Source organism: Myodes glareolus, chromosome 1, assembly GCF_982192425.1.
Source record: "Myodes glareolus chromosome 1, mMyoGla1.1, whole genome shotgun sequence".
NCBI classification, from domain to species: domain Eukaryota; kingdom Metazoa; phylum Chordata; class Mammalia; order Rodentia; family Cricetidae; genus Myodes; species Myodes glareolus.
The window spans coordinates 124,271,676-124,290,985 of record NC_142026.1 but is presented as its reverse complement, the minus strand read 5'-3'; the positions used below and the strand labels follow the sequence as shown (position 1 = coordinate 124,290,985).

General features: G+C 39.3%; 1 protein-coding gene across 8 annotated transcripts in view; it reads right to left on the bottom strand.

The window, feature by feature from the left end:
- Positions 1 to 19,310, bottom strand: part of Stxbp5 (syntaxin binding protein 5) — a 140,103-nt gene that overhangs the window by 31,258 nt on the left and 89,535 nt on the right. For 4 of the 8 annotated variants that reach the window (XM_048425477.3, XM_085688506.2, XM_048425482.3 and 1 more), the window contains exons 15-19: positions 18,723 to 18,943; positions 18,103 to 18,281; positions 7,694 to 7,819; positions 5,785 to 5,936; positions 135 to 197 (exon numbers count right to left, since the gene is read on the bottom strand). In XM_048425477.3, coding sequence (XP_048281434.1) covers positions 135 to 197; positions 5,785 to 5,936; positions 7,694 to 7,819; positions 18,103 to 18,281; positions 18,723 to 18,943 — 741 coding nt within the window. Of the gene's footprint in view, positions 1 to 134; positions 201 to 5,784; positions 5,937 to 7,693; positions 7,820 to 18,102; positions 18,282 to 18,722; positions 18,944 to 19,310 lie in introns of all 8 variants that reach the window. The other 4 variants (XM_048425476.3, XM_048425478.3, XM_048425481.3 and 1 more) reach the window with 1 other exon arrangement.

The window sequence follows — 19,310 nt, the reverse complement described above, 5'->3', positions numbered from 1 at the left end:
ATTAACACTGTGATGACTTTAAGACTAATGATATGTTTCTCACATTTAGTTATAAGTGTGTATAAAATTGTACTGATAAGCCATCTTAGTTTTTCTTTAAATCTTAATTGTTAATGAAAGAAAAACCAGATTACCGGAAGTTGGAGATTTGCAGCGATCCTCTGTGACAACAGTCCCTTCAGTAATATCACACAGGCCTGCTGAAAGGCAAAACAAGAACAAATGATACCACAGCCATTTATACAAGCTCGCCTTCCACACAGGGTCTATTTCACTACTAACCACTTGAAGACAGATTAACGGATATGGCAATGGTGAGGCTTGAGATGGGAGCATTCTGGTAATAAACTATCTCCAATTAATATGGCTGTGGTCCACTGAACAAGAAAACTGAGAAACAGAAAACGAAGTGATTTATTATTCTTGGATATCAGCTATGACCCAAGACCTGTACAACACCAGAGCTGTGGAGACACGTGACTTTCTTAAGGAAGAAGAAACACTTAGGTTTGGTAATTTTTATATCACAAGAGTCCTCAACTCATCTTTCTAAGTGGTTTTCCTTAAGTCTTGAATATATTGCTTAAATATTTTTAAATGATTATGAAAATATTTTGTATCTCTTAAATTTGTAGTATTTTAAATATTACTCATTATCTATCCTATTCAGTATCCCTCTTAAAAAACTATAGTGTCACATTTTAAAACCTTTTAACAAAGACTTCTCTCAAGGCAGATATGAATTACATACATTATACATGACCCATACTATAAGTTGGCAGAAATCATAGAAAAAAACCACTGCAAAGTATTTTACGAGGAGGTAAAGGGGAAGGATTAACTGAAATGAAGATATGTGAAAAAGTCATATGGAAACCTATCATATCATAAATCAATAGTAATGATAATAAGAATAAAGACTGTAAAGGGACGTACATTGAATAGGTGGATAATGGTGCTCAGACTACTCAACAAAAAGGTCAACATCGCGTGCAAGATGCCTCCCTATGAGCTGTTGGTCTGGAAGGCACTAGAGGCCCCCAATCAGGGCAGGTCACTGCTGATCCTCTACAGTACCAGCCAGAGATGAAGTACTTTCTGCTAAACACAGCACATGCTCTGGCTTCACAGAAACTAAGACTGGTACGGGGTCACCCACATCAGCCACTTTCTGATTGGAGTGAGGAGTGCCTCACAGGAGAAAATTCATGCTTGGCACTGTAAACGTAATTAAAACCCCATGCCAGGGGAAGTGATGGGGCATGTGTGTGTGTGTGTGTATGTGTGAGTGTATGTGTATCTGTGTGGGTGAGTGGGTGTGTGTCTATATGTATGTGTGCATGTCTGTGTCTGTGGGTATGTGTGTACGTGTGTGTGTGTGTGTGTCTGTGGGGTATGTGAGTGGATGTGGGTGTGTGTCTGTGTCTGTGTAGATATGTGAGTGGGTGTAGATGTGTGTCTGTATGTGTCAGTGTGTGTGTGTCTGTGTGGGCATGCGAGTGTGTGTGCGTGTCTGTGTGGGTATGTGAGTGGGTGTGGGTGTGTGTCTGTGAGAGTGTGTGTGTGAATGTGAGTGTGTGTGAGTGGGTTTGTAATCTGTTTTTGCTAAGCTGCTCCAGTGTCAAACTTCCTTCTACACAGTTATGTTTATACTCATAGATCAATGCTCTCTGCCTCTTTTTGCAGTGGGTTAAGTGAGAGACCCATAATTGGTCAATATGTTGAGAATATGTGACTTGAGTGCTCTGCCCTAAAAGGGACATCTGTGCCAACTCCTCCAAGGCCTAGTAACACTGCAGAGAGTGGGCAGAAAGAATATAGGGCTGAAGGTTGACAGCAAGTGCTGTGGACTGCTGTCTTTTGAGCATGACATTGCTGTTTCACCCATGAACCCACGACAGCGGTAGTTTCTTATACAAGGTCTCATGTGACTGGGCTAGTCACCACTCCATCACAGGTGTGGAAGGGGACTCTTAAGCCTCTATTGCTCTTTTCAGAGTTACAGGCAGCTAATGGTTACTGAGGTTCCTCATTGGTTTAGCAACTAATAAACTGACCTTGTTCAAGTAAATAACCTTACCTACCTATTTCATGCAAGAAAGCCTAATTAAAAGTAGTAGGATGGAAACACAAGCATGTGCGTGAGCACACACCACACACACACACGAGGGGCACTCACTGGGAAATTTGGATCAGTTGAGAAACTGGACTGTACATTAAAGCCCCAGAAAAAGACAGGTGTCATACCACTGATGTCACGGGACCATTCAGAATCTGTTTCCTAGAATTTCATGAAACAACAATCGTACAATTGCTATGCATAGTGTATTAAATACATAAGTGTATTTACACATTCTCTAAAGTACTTTTATATGTCTCTCTATTCAGTGAGTATGCATGTATGTATGTGTGTGAGGAAGATCATGCTCCAGGGCTTATGTAAAGGCTAGAGGACAATTTATGGGACCTGGTTCACTTGTCCCACATTTAGATTCAGGGAATTGCACCAAGGCTTGGCAACTAGCGACTCACTGGCTAAGCCATCTGTCAGAAAGCCTTTTGCAATCCTGTAAACCCATTTTACTGAACACACACACACACACACACACACACACACACACACACACACACACAGAGACACCCCTCTCTTCTTACAGCTTTACTTTCTGTGGTTTCAATTACTCACTGTTAATCTGGTCTGAAATACTAAATGGTAAATTCTAGAAATAATTCTTAAATTTGGAGTAGCCGCCTTGCTAGGCAGTGTGCTAAAATCTCACTGCATACAGGCATCATTGCTCCATCCTAATGCATATCTACCTGCCCCTTAGTCAGAGAGGACTAGTCCTGCTCAATGACTAAACAGTCATAGTGTTGTAGTGCTTATGGCCAAGTACCTCACAAAGGTGCAGATGCTGATGCGCCTACAAGAGCCATAAACTGCTTTGAGTACCATGTCATATCACAACTGGAGAAGGAGCATGCACAGCAATAAGACATTTTGAAGCAGAAGGACCATTTGCACATAACTGCAATATAGAAATATGAACTATTCATTTTAGTATGTTACTGTTGATAATCTTACTGTGCCTCATTCTAATTGAACATTATCACAGGAATGTATGTGGACAAGAAAACATAATACACACAGGGTCTGGAATGGGTTTGGGTATCCCCTAGGAATGAACATCCCTGTGATAGTTTTACAATAATCCTTGTGAGGCCTCAATCCATATAATAATTTAACAGTAACGTAATAACAAAGTTAACATTTTCAAACTTCAGATGATAATATTTTATTTTATAAAACAAATTAATAATTGATCCTAGAGTACTAATCAAAATAGATTCCATCTGTTGGTAGTAAATACAATTCTCCATTCAAACTGACCTTTAAAAAGGTTGAAAACAGTGTGATGGCACTTGTGCTACAGAGCAAGAACAAACTACAAAAAGAAGGAGGAGGAGGAGGGGCGGAGGAAGGAAAGGAAAAGGAAGGAGTAGGAGGAAGGAGAAAGCAGCAAGCTAGGTTCCATAGCACATGTCTGTAACTCCAGAGCTAGGAGAGGGAGGCAAACACAACCCTTGAGCTTACTAGCCTGCTTCTAATTTTAAGACAGGGCTTCAGCAGGCCAGCCTTGAACTGGAGGAGATTCTCTTGTTTCAGCTTCCCACATCCTAGAATTGTATGCATGCACCCTATTACTTGGGTAAAATATCATTCTTTTTATATCAATACAAATTTTAATGCCAATTATTATCCATTAATTTTATATGAAAAGTAAGCAAATCAATTTCGGAATCAGAGGCACAAATATTCTCAAGATATTACTAAAAACGTCGAAAATTAACCCTCCCTTCCTTCCTTCTATGAAGTAGTCTCTTCTACACAGATGTACACCCCCAGTTTTTAGTTAAGAAACCTTAGGTAATGATAGTGTGGTAAAATTACAACATGAAACATTTTAGCATAATAAAACCTTGAAATAGTTCTCATATGTCTAACATCTATCTCTTCAATATAAAATGAAGCAAATAATAATATAAATAATATTAAAGAATTTACTATAATTAAATAATAAAGTAGGATGCAGTAAAATTTAAGAAAAAAATTAATTGTATAATAAACCCTGTCCTATTCTTAGATAAGTTTGGACATTCAATAATAAGCAATTTAATGTAAACCTTCTAAAGTATAAAGGGGAAAAGAAATTAATTTTAAAACTAGTAAGAATTTTACAAGTTTGTAAAAGCTGAATTTTTTATAACAAAATGTTTTAATATATTTTCACAACTATTTCTTTCCTGGCTTTATAAAGAAGTTGGGGCATATTGCTAAATTAGCTGTTATGAGATAACTCTAAATAATGAATTTAATCTTTTAGGTGTAAAGTATTTTAGCTAATTAGTAAAATGAAAAAGGAAACAATGATTTTACAAAGAACAAAAATGTCAAGACATAAACGACTTACTTATAAAAGAAGAACGGAGTCTTTTCACTGACTCAGAATACGAGCTAGGAAGGCCGCACATGCAAGAAGCCACAGCCAGCATACCTTAGTGAAGCCATGAGGAGGGAGGGAGAAAGAAAGGAGACAGATAGCAGAACGGCATGCTGAAACAGAACTTCTGCCGGAGATAATACATGACAATATGATCGGACTCAGACAGGTGAGGCAGTACAAACTGAAAACAATTCTGACCATTAAAGCAAAATGCCAGAAAGGCCTAACATTACCTTTCTTTTTTGTTTCGTTTTCTCACGTGTTACAAACTTGGTAGAGATCATTAGCCAATAATGTACTGAGAGCAGCTTAAATCTGAGAGAATGTTAAAATGCTCTGTGTGTGTGTGTGTGTGTGTGTGTGTGTGTGTGTGTGTGTGTGTGGGTCTGTGTGTGTGTGTGTGTGTGTGTGTGTGTGTGGGTCTGTGTGGGTGTGTGTGTGTGGTGCTAGACTTCATGGCTAACAGCACCCTAAATCAAAGAGAACTTTAATTCCGTGGGCATGCGGATAATGTGCAGACAGTTCCCTAACCCAATGCTTACCAGGATTTCACAGATGAATGAAGCAAGCCCTGAATAGAGCTCCCCTCAATCCTGGTCCAGCTGGGGGGGCCCCCAGGAAAACTAAGCTCACTGTCGATTATTGTTAGAGGTCTTCTTAATATACCCCTTCTCACATATATAAAGTTATCTGTTGTATATCATGAAGTAAAATACATGCAAGAGGTACAGGATACCTAACCAGAAATATGTGTATTCCATGTTATAAGAGATATCGGCATTGAAACAGTATTAATAGTAGATATTTAGCAAACAGCAAAGAATACTACAAAGATTTTTTTTTTGTATGAGCCCTAGTTTGTGCCGCATCAAAGCTATCTACACATGCTCATTATCAGGGAAGCAAATCACCTCTGAACCCACTTTCACACTGGAATGATTACTTTCATTAGATGGTTCAAACTCAATTATTAGCTGAGAGGGACCAAACAAGAAAACTTTGAAATCTATTTCTATTCTATAATAACTGGACATCCATTCCTAGTATTATGCCTTAGCTGACGTGTGACACTGGTTTTCTTGTGACATTAAAAGTAATCCTGTATTATTAAGAACAAAAGAAAACAAGACTCCCATGTCTAGCTGGTCTTTGGTTGTTTACACACCCAGTTTAAAGCAGACTCGCTGCTTGCTAAAGGGAAGCACTCACAGACACAAGGGACATATGCACGCGAGCATCTGCAGCATTGAAAGCTCAGGAAGGTTTTCTTTCTTTTTACCTCCTGAAGGTTGGCGCGATTTCCGAGGCGACCGGGGTTCTCTTCGGTAAGGATCGTTGGAGCCGTACAGTTCTATGGTGCTGAGGTTGAGCAGTACTGCCTTCTGGAGGTAGTCAACCATTGCGATGCCATTACAGTTGCCAAAAACCACACTGGCAATGGGAAGCATAAGTATCTCAGTGCACACAAGTTATTAGAAGAAATGTGAACTACAAAGCTGGAGGACAGGATGCTGGGCCTTTCAGAAAGTTCTTTTTCCATTTATTTTATTAACTATTAGTGTGTGTGTGTGTGTGTGTGTGTGTGTGTGTGTGTGTGTGAGAGAGAGAGAGAGAGAGAGAGAGAGAGAGAGAGAGAGAGCGCTCACATGAGGAGTTAGGGGATCTGGGGACTTGCTTCAGTTGCCTGACTAAAGTCAAGGGTAGGCATGGGAATACAGAGTACATAGTCTTTCTCCAGGAACTATTCCTATCTCTGTAGACATTATCTATATCATTAAATCAAGCATTAGCACCATTTATAAGAATATTTGACACAAAAGCTGAAGCTTGATCAGACCCCCCCCATACACTAAGGAATAAAAATGTCTATTTTTCTGTTCCAGGGAAAATGGAATTATAGGTTAGAATAATCTCTGATAAGTCCTCTGTCAAGAAAAAAAAGGAAATATAAGCCTTGGAAGACTCTCTTTGAGTTGTGCAAAATGCTTTCTTCATTACAGTTAGAAACCACAACGTAACTTCTGGTGTATAATGGATTCTTATTCTAAGAGCTATTAAAGCATCTTGGTAGCTGGCATGTACAGGGGAGTGACGTCCACAGTCAGAGAGGATGGGCAGACGATGAACTCAGAGAGGAAACCTTGCACTCGGGTGCAGATGAGGACACTATGCAGGAACACACAGGAGCCAGAAGGGTAGATGTTTCAACTGAAGTTTTAAAAATGAGCTACACATTATATAGTCTTGGCAAGTAATTTAAATTTCAAAACTAGAGAAGGAGCAAAAATTTCCACCAAATAAACAAGCCCACAAATATAGTAAAAACGTATAATTAATTGATCACTTTTTAACTACTTTTGAAATTTCCTATTTTTTTTAAGTCTGTAGTTTTTGTTGTTGTTGTTATGCTCAATAAAGTATTTAGCAGGTAGAAGCTTTTGTTCCTCCATTATAAGGCAGCCAATAAAAAATATCAGGAGGCTTCTCAGCTTACAACCAGTTTAAGTTGGATATACAAATCCAAGAGACAGAGGACTGATAGTGAGTTAGCAGGTTAGCAGGAACAAAAGTACAGGTGACTCTCCATGGCTACTACTGAGAACAAGACAGGGCTGTGCATAAACACGACTGTAACCGACAGGACACAGCAGTTTCCTACTGTGAAGCTGAGGTTCTAAACACAGACAAAGTATAACAACTGCTTTATCTATATGCTGAAGGCATAAGGACAACTGCAGCTGTGTATCGATGGGTATTTTGTTAAAACTACTGCTATACCCTAGAAATTTGTACAAGTTGACTTTGGAAGCTGAGAAGACACAACACTGTTACAGTTCAGAATATAGAATCCATTTATAAAATCTATGTTAGAGTTTAAGAGAAATGTGAGAATACTATTTCTCAGGAAGAGGGCACGCTGACTTCCCTCTGGCGAGCACGTCCAGTACTGTACATCAGCAGTCACAGCACAGACCTATGAGAACTCTTCAGAACAAGACCATGTCCCCAAACAGGCAGAAATTATAGCTGCACAACAACATTTTAGGTGATGATACAACAAAGCCCAAGTATTTTTATACTTTTATACTTAAATGCAAAATTACATTGAAAATACCCCAAAGAGACTGAGGATAAATAAAACAAAAACAAAAAAGCAATAAATCAACAACAAGAACCCTCATACTCACAGCCCGTAGGAAGAATTGAGCGCCAGGCTGGTGATCTGCTGTGGAGGTTCTCCACCCACCCACACCAACTGAATAACTAGTTCTGTCTGATAACCCGGAGACTGTTTAAGTGGTGAGCTTTTGACTCTGGAAAAGAAAAAGGAAGACACATTAGCATTTTAACATTTTTCCAATTAAATGATTGCCCTTCGCACATGAAATCATACATAGTCATGCAAGAATAATTTTATACAGGAGATCACACTACATTTCCTAAAATGTCGAAGTCAGAACACTGTGTTCTAGAAGTATTTAACCTCGTTGCAGAGATGAACACATGCCAGAGTAACAAAGGGAAGAAAATACTGGCAAATTATGGCTATAACGTGATGGGACAGATAAAGATGGATAACGTGATGAGACAGGTAAAGATGAATAACGTGATGGAACAGGCAAAGATGAGGGGAAGAGAAAATAAGTGAGGAAGAAAAGGGGAAAGGAGAACAAAAAACAGGGAAAGGCGGGTTAAAGAGTGAGCAAAAGCAGTAACAAGCAATCAGAAAGAAAAAAACAAAAAAAAAATGGAAGAATAAAGCTTAAAATCACCCCCTCTCAAAAGCAAAAATGAGCATAGAAGTCAAAAATAAGTACAAGCAACTGATTTGTAGTGGGTAACTTTTTACCACATAAACGATGGAAAGCACTTCTCCACACTGCCGCCAGACGCCGTAGACAACGTGGATCAATTAGGAAATTTTTTTGATTGTTCTGATATAAATTGATACTTTTAAAGTAGACTTAGAATACAACATGAGGTAAGACTTGATGAGGCTTATAACTTTCAGGAAGGTAAAAATCAAAAACAACCTTACACTTATTTACTAATTTTTATTGTGTGCACGATGCAAAGAGGACAGTCTGCATGAGTCAGCTCCTTCCCTCCATGGTACAGGTTCTAGGGATCAAACTCAGGACATCTCATCAGCGGAGGAAGACAGAAATCCTGTACTAATTTTAACTTCTGTAAGAAAGGTCCATGGAATAAGTGAGTAAACTAGAGGTTGGACCGAGTTGATGAAGAGAGAAGTCACAGTGCCCATAATGTCAAAATCACTAAATACATCCATTAGGTGCGTCAGTAATGAAGGGTTAGTTCAGAGAATATCTGGGAAATTTGAGGTGATGGTACGGATCTATGAATTTAGAACCACTTGGCAGACAGGTGTCAGATACCTAAATCTCACAAATAATGGATTGATTGTACTAAACTTGCATTGGCTAAGTCTATGATATTAGAAAAGTCGGAGAACAAGGGAGAAATTTATAGAAATATGAGACTTTCTGAGGAATCCTTAGATGTCATACCTGTCATGCATGTATCAGCAGCCTTCATGGGAAAGAAATAGATTTAAACAAGAGCAATTTATTGGCATGTGTAACTATATTTTAAGCTGAGGATGTCCTAGACTGCAGATGTGCTTGCAAAGTCTGGTCTTCCACTAATTCTTTGGATTCTGCCTTCGAGTGTCAGAGTATAAACGACAGCAAGATGACTACTCACTGTCAAACAGCCTGCAGCTTCACTAAGAGGCAGAACCTCTTTTGAATAATTCTGCTGGCACTTCTACAGTGAGAAGGACTGAGACACTTGTTAGCAATGTGCTAAGAGAGAGATAAGAGCCGGTTGTCAAGACTACCAGGAGGATGAGAGTCACTGTGCACACGTGTAGCAGGAAGTGAACTGGAGTCACCTCTGGCCCTCAGAACTGCACCTGCTGAGCGAGAATTTCTGCTGCCTTTCGGGGAACTGGCCAACATCCACCTGCACTTGTTGACCTTAAGGAATTAAAATGAGAATTGAGGCATCTGACCTCTCACCCAGACGCAGTTTTGACACATACAGGCTGAGTCCAAATGGGGCTGGCTATTCTTGTCTGAACTAGGCAAGAAAGCAAGCCTCCAGGAAGCATGCCTTGGACCTGGCACACAGAACGTGCATACTGGATTAGTTTCTCCAGGGCAGGAGCAGAACTTACAGTAATAACTTTAAAGCACACATAGGCTACACTGAAGATTTCTGATGAGGATAAAGAGATGAATCAGCAGTTAGGAGCACGTAGTGCTCTTGTAAAGGACCACAGTTCAGTCCACAGGACCCATGCCAGGCAGCTCACAACTGTCTATAATTCCAGCTCCAGTTGATCGGATGCCATTTTCTAGACTTCATTCACAGGCATCCACACCCATGTGTACATAGAAAAATACAGACACAAACATACACAATAAATCAAACATACTTTGCTAAGAATAAAGAAAATAAAAAAAATAGCAAGCTAAAAACATCTCTAAATACTAACTTGTTGTATTTAAAAATAAAACCTAGAAACCTGGGCTAGCTGGGGGAATATTTAGGTAGTAGAGTTCTTGCCTGTGTAGAAAATTTAGGTCCATCCCCAGGAATAAAAAACAAATGAATAATCAGAAGCCTGGTCAAGAAATGGACAAACCAAGAAGATGGCTCAGCAAGGTACGGCAACTGTTGTCAAGACCAAACACCTGACCTTGAAGCCCATGACCCACATATGGAAGAAGAAGGTGGAGTCCTACAATCATTTGACTTCTATGCTTGCTGTGGCATGTTCTTGTGCCCACATATGCACGACTGTGCACACACACACACACACACACACACACACACACACACACACACACAAATGTAATAAAAGAAGAAATGACACAGATTTTAAAACAGAAAGTGGGAAGGACTGATAAACTTTTTGTCTACAACTGTTAGAGCTATACACTTAATTATGTACTCAACTTCCTTACTTACTAAAGGTAAGCTGTAAAACATTTATAAAAGGTTTCACCATTTATACAAATACATTTTAAAATGTTAAAATGATATTTGAAAGTGTCACAATTTTAAAACAACTGTTTGGACAAGTACTTTGCAAAGGGTCACTTACAGTATCTAAATAAAGAAACCATAAAATTGGATTGGTAAAAGGGACAAATAAAACAGCTTGAAAATATGCTTAAAAAAAGGCCAGTTGTGTACAAAGGCATTGTGTGGGAAGCAGATGAACTCCCGAGTGAATGCATATTGCTGACATGAGCCCTGCCATGCTAAGATCCCAGTGCCTCAGACCCTTGAAAAGGGGAAGGCCTCTCATTGGTCGAGTGTGGCTGCTTATTACTGTGCTGGAAAAAAGTATACACCATAGTTTCTCCCTCCTGGAAGACTGCAGCATGAGATGGCTCCCTACAGAGTCCCCTGTGGACATTAGCTGGACTGCATTTTCATTTAGCTATATGCAGAGCAGACTTGTTCAGTTGTGGGTAGAATCCAGATTCCAACTTTTCTGTACGCATGCCTGGTGTTTCTTCGTTCCTTGTCACCCATCAGCTCAGTCCCAAACCTGGGCAGGTCACAGCAGCATTGTGCATGATAAACAAGATCTTATGATTCATTATATTTCAACCAATTTTTTTTTCTTTATAGAAAATTCTCTTTGGGATTGTAGATCAAAACAATATAAAGTTAATACCTGTATTTACCTGAAGATTACTAAAAGGGGGAGATGAGGTTTAACTAAAACTCCTTGTGACTCAAATAAATTTCAGGAATAAACAAATAAAGTTCAGAAAAATGTTTCTACTACTTTATAGCTGATAGAATACCCTACTAACAGATTAGTTTTGTTTTCTTAATATATCCTTGAACAGAGAATATGAAAATTAGTTTGTTCACATGGTACTAAATGTTGTGGGAGTAACTTCCGCTGCCTCAACCAATAGTCGCTGAAATACGAGCCCACAGTGCAGCGGGGAGCGACTTCCGCTCCGTCAGTCAATAGCTGCTGAAATACCAGCCCACTGGGGCGTGGTATATTTCTCTTTTAAAAAGAGAAGCAGATCCGGATCAGGCTCTCTTGGTTCCGGCTCTTGGTTCCGGTGCTTGCTCCCGGCTCTTGCTCCTGGCTCCTGCTCCCGGCTCCTGCAACTAGGCTCCCTTCTTGACGGTTTATGGTGTATGTAAGTTTTACCCCCCAAAATAAATAACCCCTTAAAACATAACTGGTGTGGGATTGATTCGCCGATAACTAAAATACTTAAAAAGTATTCAAATGTTAATTTAAAATAATGGATAAGTGAATGAGGTAGGAGAATCATGAGTTCAAGTTCAGCCTGGTCTACAGAGTTATACATTGTCTCGAAAGAAGTGAAACTGAGCAAAGAAATGGTTACTATGCATCATTATTTTTATATTCTTTCCAAACATTCTTGTGGATTCTACTGAAAGCCAGAAACCAGTGGTCTAAATGAACTGAGTTCTATCAGTACAGTCATTACTTTATGACATATTTTATCATGATTAATCTACACTTTTCTAAAAAATCAGGCTTTAAAATTCTATTGCAATGTAAACTTGTGCTTTGATAGGCAAAAAGATCCAACGCTAAGATTAGTAATAATTCCTATTCATTTAGGGAAGAAACAAACAAGCAAAACCACCAGAAATACAAAGTTTAGATACAACTTCAGTATTAGCACATAACCACTGTGGTGTGGGATTCCCCTCTGCATGCTGAGTATGTTTTATTGCCACTGGTTTTTAAAAGAAGCTACTTTTGGACATTTGCTTAACAGAACACAGGCAGGCTAGAAAAGATATATAGAGAGAGTAAGTGTTATAGAGGAGACGCCATGCAGCCTCCAGAGGAGAAAGACACAAGTCACCAGCAGGAACCTTGCTGGTAGGCCACGAGCCTCATGGTAAAATATAAAATAATAGAAATGGGTTAATTTAAGATGTAAGAGCTAGCTACGAATACGCTAGAGCCATTGGCCAAGCAGTATTGCAATTAATATAGTTTTTGTGTGATTATTTTGGGCAGCCGGGAAACAAACAAGCAATACCCGACTACAGCTCTGCTGTCCTCACACCTACACCCTGATTTATAAATCACATCAGAAGGAGAAAAGAAAGCATCGTTACTTCCCCTCCTCTCTCTGCATTTGGATCAAGTGAGCTCTGGGCCTCTTGCAAGGGCAGTGATCAGGAGGTCAGCCTCCTAGACAGCTTAGTATCAGGAGACCCATGGGGCTCTCATGCTAGGTGAAATCACTGGTTTTATCAGAAATTAGGGTAGTATCATAAATTATCACTTGGAAACTATTCTGTTTATTAATGTACTGGAGACTATTGATGGGAAATGAACAGTAAAATATTGGATGGCCTCATAAACACCAATCATAAGTTCTGTGTGGTGAGACTCTGGGTGAATGTCTTATGCATATTTTCAAAGTTAAAACAGCTGAACTTCCCCCATCTCATTTGATAAAGTGATAGGGTTGTTTGCTTCTTAATGCCAAATGTTGTTTACAAAAGAAATTGCTAGGTAAAATGTCTAGGTAAATGCTAGGTAAAACAGTCTCAAAGTAAAGTGAATTAATAGTTATATTTTATGTAAGGCCAATGTCTTAATGGCCACTCCAGAAAACAAATTCTTACATAACTCAAAATAAATTAATCAGACTACATGTGTTAGTTGCTATTCTTGCTATTCTGACAAAATAACAAAGGTAATTTAAGGAGGGAAGGATTTGGATCTTGAGTGAGTGGTTATTGTCCATCGAGGTGAGAAAGCCATGGCCCTAGGAGCATAAAGCAGCTAGCTGGTCACACTGCATTTGTACCAGGGAGGAAAGCGATAGGCAGGTAAGTGCTGATACTCAGCTGACTTCTACTTTTTCTCTTTTTCATCACCATGGGATGAAGACATTTAAGTAAGTTAAGCTTCTCTGGAAATGGCCACACTCTTAGATGTCAGTCTCAGTGACTTTCAATCTAGTCATGTTCCAATAAAAGATTAATTATGACAAATCTATTTGTTATTGTGACATCTAGATATGTCACCCATGGGTTGTAACCCCATTTCACATGGGTCATATACCAGATATTTATTTACATTATGATTCATAACAGTAGCAAAATTACTATTATGAAGTAGCAACAGAAATAATTTTATGGTTGGGGGTAGCCATACCATGAGGAACTGTATTAAACAGTCAGCTTAGGAAGGCTGAGAAGCACTGAAATGTAGCAGTTGCTCTGGTCCTCGCTGACCCCTGACTATCTGACAACACAAAGTGAATTTAGTTCATCTGTAACAGATGCATCTCCCTGCCACAGGTTTTAACAGTTATAACAGTGTTCTTAAGCTCAAAGTCCAATGTCTCTTTGGATACTTGAGCCTTCCAGGCTTGTGAGTCTGACATATCCAATGTACACTGACACTATAAGCATTCCCATTTCAAAAGCAAGGAGTAGGAGGCAACAAGAAAAGTTCAAAGCAAGACAGAATCCTTGAAGAACTTTTAAACCCTGGAGACATTTCTGGATTCTGCAAACATCATCTGGGCCCCAGCATCCCGAGGAGCCCACTCCTTCAGTTCTGCCACCTGTAAAACACGTAGCTTCTTTCTTGGACCAGTTCCACTCAAAGCCTGTATCCTTTCTTGGTGTAGTATCACATAGTCCTGACATCTCTAATTAAATTGGTATCTCTGCTGCATCTTAAGATACAGCTTTGGCAGCTTGTCAGTTACTTACAGGGAATCCTACCCTTTCACACACGGCCTGGATTTAGTGGCTTCATGGAGTCTTGGTGCAAGTTTCTATGGACCCTTTAACTTTTGGATTTTGCATACCTGCAAGATCAACACCAAATGAATGATCTTGCTATTTTGAGATGCAGTCTGCCACTTTTTATCAGAATGCCTTCTGGGTGTAAACCTATGGAAACACTTCCTAGGCAGTTGTAGAGCAGGAAGCCCCTTCAGTGACACTTTCAGTTCAGGCTCCTCCTTTCAGATGAATTTTCACATTTAGAAGTTGGGAGTCTTGCCCCCGGGAACCATCCTTGATTGTGCCAGCGGAGAACACTAGACTCTCTTTATTGGAAGTAACTCTTCAACAATTACAGCTCCTTTGGAGTTTCTTTTACTCCTTCACTACCAAACTGCTTATTATCCTTATCTTTATGCTCCAACTTAGAATGGATGAAGAACAGCAGTCATTCCACAATTGTTGACATCATGCTTTTTGTTTGTTTTAATTATTCACGTCAAATAATGACATTTTACTTTATTTTATTTTTTTATTTTAAATTTTAAGCACACAGTCCAAATGCAGTTAGCTTCTGTGCCAGAATATACCATGAATGGCCTCTGGCCCAGCTGGGATAGTCTTAACTTTCCTTGATTAGGAACAGTCTTTACTGTCTGAATTTCTAGCTGAGTTCTTACTCCTTTCAGAACAGCCCCTTAAGCTCTGTTGAGAGTTTTCTAGGGCCTCTGTAGCTCCAAATCCTTCAGCATTCCTAAAACTAGTTCAAAGCCCAAGAGCCGCAGAGCCAGCCTTCTTACAGCTGCGACTCCACTTCCTGGCAGTGACTGTGCTATTTTTCTTACTGTTGTGACAGAAGCTGTTGGTCCACAGCTTCACTATGGCAGGATGACATGGCTTTGGGAGCACAAGGAAGTAGTTATGTGTGGTTGGAAGAAAGAAAAGTGAAAAGAGTAGGGGGGTGTGGCGCCTTCCTGCTCCTTCCCTTTCTGCTGACCTTGTAACCTTACGCCATAAGATGGCATCACCAAATCCATGCTGAGCCTTCCCTTACAGTTAAACTCTCTAGAAATGCCCCCACAGATATGCCCAGAGGCCTAGCTCCTGGGCAATTCCAAACTCAGTCAACTGATGAATGAAGAACAGCCATTCCACTACACATCAATTACAGATCTGCTCAAAAGTCTAAAAGACATTAAAGGCTCAAGTCTTACCATCCACATCCACCAAGCAACTCTACTGTATGATTTCAGGTTAATCAAAGTTTGGACAAGAACGGTTTTCAAAAGAGGTTAAAAATTGATCATAGATTCACAGCAACTATGGCTGCCCGCACAAAGATCAAACCAGTCAATATTCCAGCATATACTTCTAGCAGAGGAGCTACCGACAGTTGACAGCTGTTGGAGGAAGGAGCGTCAGTTTTCTTTAGAGGTGTTTCCCCTTACAGGCTGGCCATGATCCATTGTGCCCACACTGGAGGAGTATATGGGCAGCATACATTGGATTCAGTGGGTCATTAAAAAGAAAAAGAAAGAAGAAGAGGGCAGGAAGTTGCAGGAGATCTGGAAAGTTAGGTGGAGGGGTAGGAAATGAATATGATCAGCACACATTGAATGCATGAATGAAATTCTCAAAGAATGAAAAATATTTTAAAAAATTAATCACAGAGGAATACAACACATTTTTTATAGCTATTATCACTGATTGGTAACTATTACATAACAATTATTAATAACCTACTGGACAGGTCTAGAAATCATATTTTATTCTGTTGTTACACTCTTCAAGAAAAAAAGTTAGTTGGGTTCCCTAAATTCCACATGAAGATAAGAGGGAAAGAACTACATTATCTTAACAGAAATTAAGTTTGCTCACATGAGGTTGAGGAAAAAACCCCTTCAAAGCAAGCTTCTCCAAAAATAATGGAGACAACACCACAGTGAATTTTCAAACTCAGTTATGTCCTTTAGAAGTTTAAAATGTCACTCAAAGTGAAGAACATTATTATCAAATCACAGTTACCTCAATTCTTCTAAGAATATATATATATATATATATATATATATATATATATATATATATGCTATTGTGTAAGAGACCAGGATAGGGGAAGTATATCAACATACAAATGTTAACAGCTAATGGTAATAACAAAGATTATTAAATAGTAACAGGTTGGCTGATGAGACTTTCTAGATATGAGGAGTCTCTTGAAATTCCAACTTAAAAATTATTGCTATATTAAGTGACATTCTACTAAATACTTGCAGATTAAAAGTTAGTACATCCCACCACAGATATGAATGTCAGACAGTAATAATGGCTATCTATAATCTCAAGTCTGTGGACAGTACTGAAAACTCAGTTCCAGATACAGTGTACCTTAACATATGCTAGAACTGTAGCTAAAAGGAGATGTGTGATGTGTGTATCTAAGTGTGAGTGGTGAAGAGAAGGTGGGGGAAGCAAGAGGGAGATGAAAAAGTACAGAAAAGGGGCGGAAAACATGGGAAGGAAGGAAAGAAACCCAGTTTGGGCCTTTGAGACTACTACATTTTGAAGAAAGCAATTCTCTGCTTGTCCACTAGAGATCCGAGCCTCATCCCAGGTTCCTGTCTACCACATCAGCAGCAGCCCCAGCCCCTGCTGGGAAACTAACAAAGTCTCCAGACACTGCCACATGTCCTGAAACAGGCAAGGTCATCCCTACTCGAGACTCACTTGTTTAAAAACCACACTCTCAAGTTTTTGAGAACATACAAAGAATTTCTGCAAAACATGTACTTTACATATAATTTGGGGGCTGGAAAGATGGTTCAGCCATCTCTTAAGAGCACTAGCTGTCCTTCCAAAGGCACTGGGTTCAATTCCCAGCACCTGTCTGTAACTGCAGTTCTAGGGAATCTGGCATCCGCACAGAGACACAAATGCAGGCAAAACACCAATGCACATGAAATAAAATGTAAAATAGTGAATCCAAAAAACAAAATTGTGATTTTTTTCTTTTTATTAAATGTTTGTTTGTCTTAAGTGGGGAGTGGCTTTTTTATTATATCGACATCCTAACCACTGTATACTCACTAGAAGAAGAGATCTAGCAGATCAACAGTAAAATCAACACAAAGTCTAGTTCTTCACTGAGTACAAACGCTGTCCTGTCACCTCTCCACTTAGGATCCACTACAAGAAGAGCGTTTGTCCCCATCACGATTTTAGTTGCTTCCTATGTGGATACTGAGTCACAGTCTTCATGTCATCCAATGATTACAGTTCCTTACTCAACTCTCTAGTTCTCTGTGCTCTTTGAACAATTTAATCACTCAAAAATAGCAACTGAACAACAACAAAAAAAAACGAAATAAAAATTTATCCAATATATCTCTGCATGAATTAGTATGGTCTTAAAAGAATAGAAAATACGGTCTTTTAAATAAAAGTGAAATTGATGCTAAGACTCAGGAAGAGATAAAATAAAATATGAGAACATTGAATTCCAAGTGAAGATGATAGGAAGGAGAGAGAATGAACATAACGCACACTGAACCTGAGCTCAGAAAGGAGCCACACTAGCTGAGAAGGCGGAGTGGGGTGACCCACAGCCATCAGCCTCGCTATTTTAAACCTTGGCACTGTCAGGTGTAACAGCATACCATAAAGAGACAAGCTCAGTCAACCACAGCCGAGCACAGAAACACCTGTTCTGACAGGAAATGCCACCAGAGGTGTACTAATGATTAGCATTTTTCTAAATGAAGAGATAACATGCAAAACAGACCTAATGTTTGCAACTTACTTTAAGCAAGGTACATTATCACGAAGCCCATCAGATGAGCTGCTACTGGTGGACGGATGAGACTGAGGAGGAGTGGGCTGAGGGTTGGAGCTGCCCACGGGGGTGGACAAAGGTGGCGGCTGCTCACCCTCTGGCGTTTCCACATCATTTATTTCATATAACAGTCGAACTTCAAGCATCTGTCATAAAAGAATGGCTGTTTACCTATTCCTAATAATTAAAACTCCCTGTATTATAATGTATCAGAAAGAATATCTTTAAAAGTTAAAGCTTAAAAAGGCTATATTTCCAGAGATAAAAGAAAAAAAAAGAATTTCAACTCAACCTTCAAAAACTGTGTGCATGGGTGGGAGTTCAGACATGCACACATGTGCATAAAGGTTTGAGACTCTATGGAATGCCAATAGTTGATATTCCTTAAATAAAAGCCATAACATGCTTAAAGATTCAGATAGACAATTAAAATATATGCAAAAGTGCTATTCTTCACAAAACAGATGGCAACATAAATACTAAAGTACTTTCACATTTTTATGTAAAAGCAAACTGTTTACTAAATAATTTTTAAAAGCTTAAAAATATCAAACAACTGACAAGGAAAATAGTGAAGATGTGATTACCGGAATGACTTCTGTAAGTACTTCCTGTTTGCTGAATCTATAAACGATGACATGAGCTGACACTCCAGCTATGCACAGCATTCTGCTCTCTGGGCACCAGGAGATGATCTGAATGGCGTATGGATCTTCATCTACAATGTCGGTATTTGGTCTGTCATCTTTATTTCTTGACTTTTCAAATACTTTAGATGTTTTTAATTTATACAATACTTGTAGAGTTACTAGAAGAAAATATATTACAAATTTTAGGTGAAAATAAAAGAATGCTAGTTCTTCTCTGCCAGCCCTGGCACCTATTCCTTGTGCGGCTCCATTTTTTGTGACCCCCTGCCAACCCATAAATTTCTCTTTACCAGGGACCAACAGCTCCCACACTTGGCTGAGGTTTAGGGACTCTCCCCCAGATGCCACACTTGGCTAGAACTCAGCCTGGGAAACAGCAAGCAAAGACTGGAACAAGCACCTAGCAAAGACAAGAGCAGATATATCCAAGAAGTCTCCAACCATCATAACCGTAGATACCTAGAGCCCAGTGCAAAATCATAAGGGCGAAGAACCATGATAATGATAGCAACCATGAGAACCTGT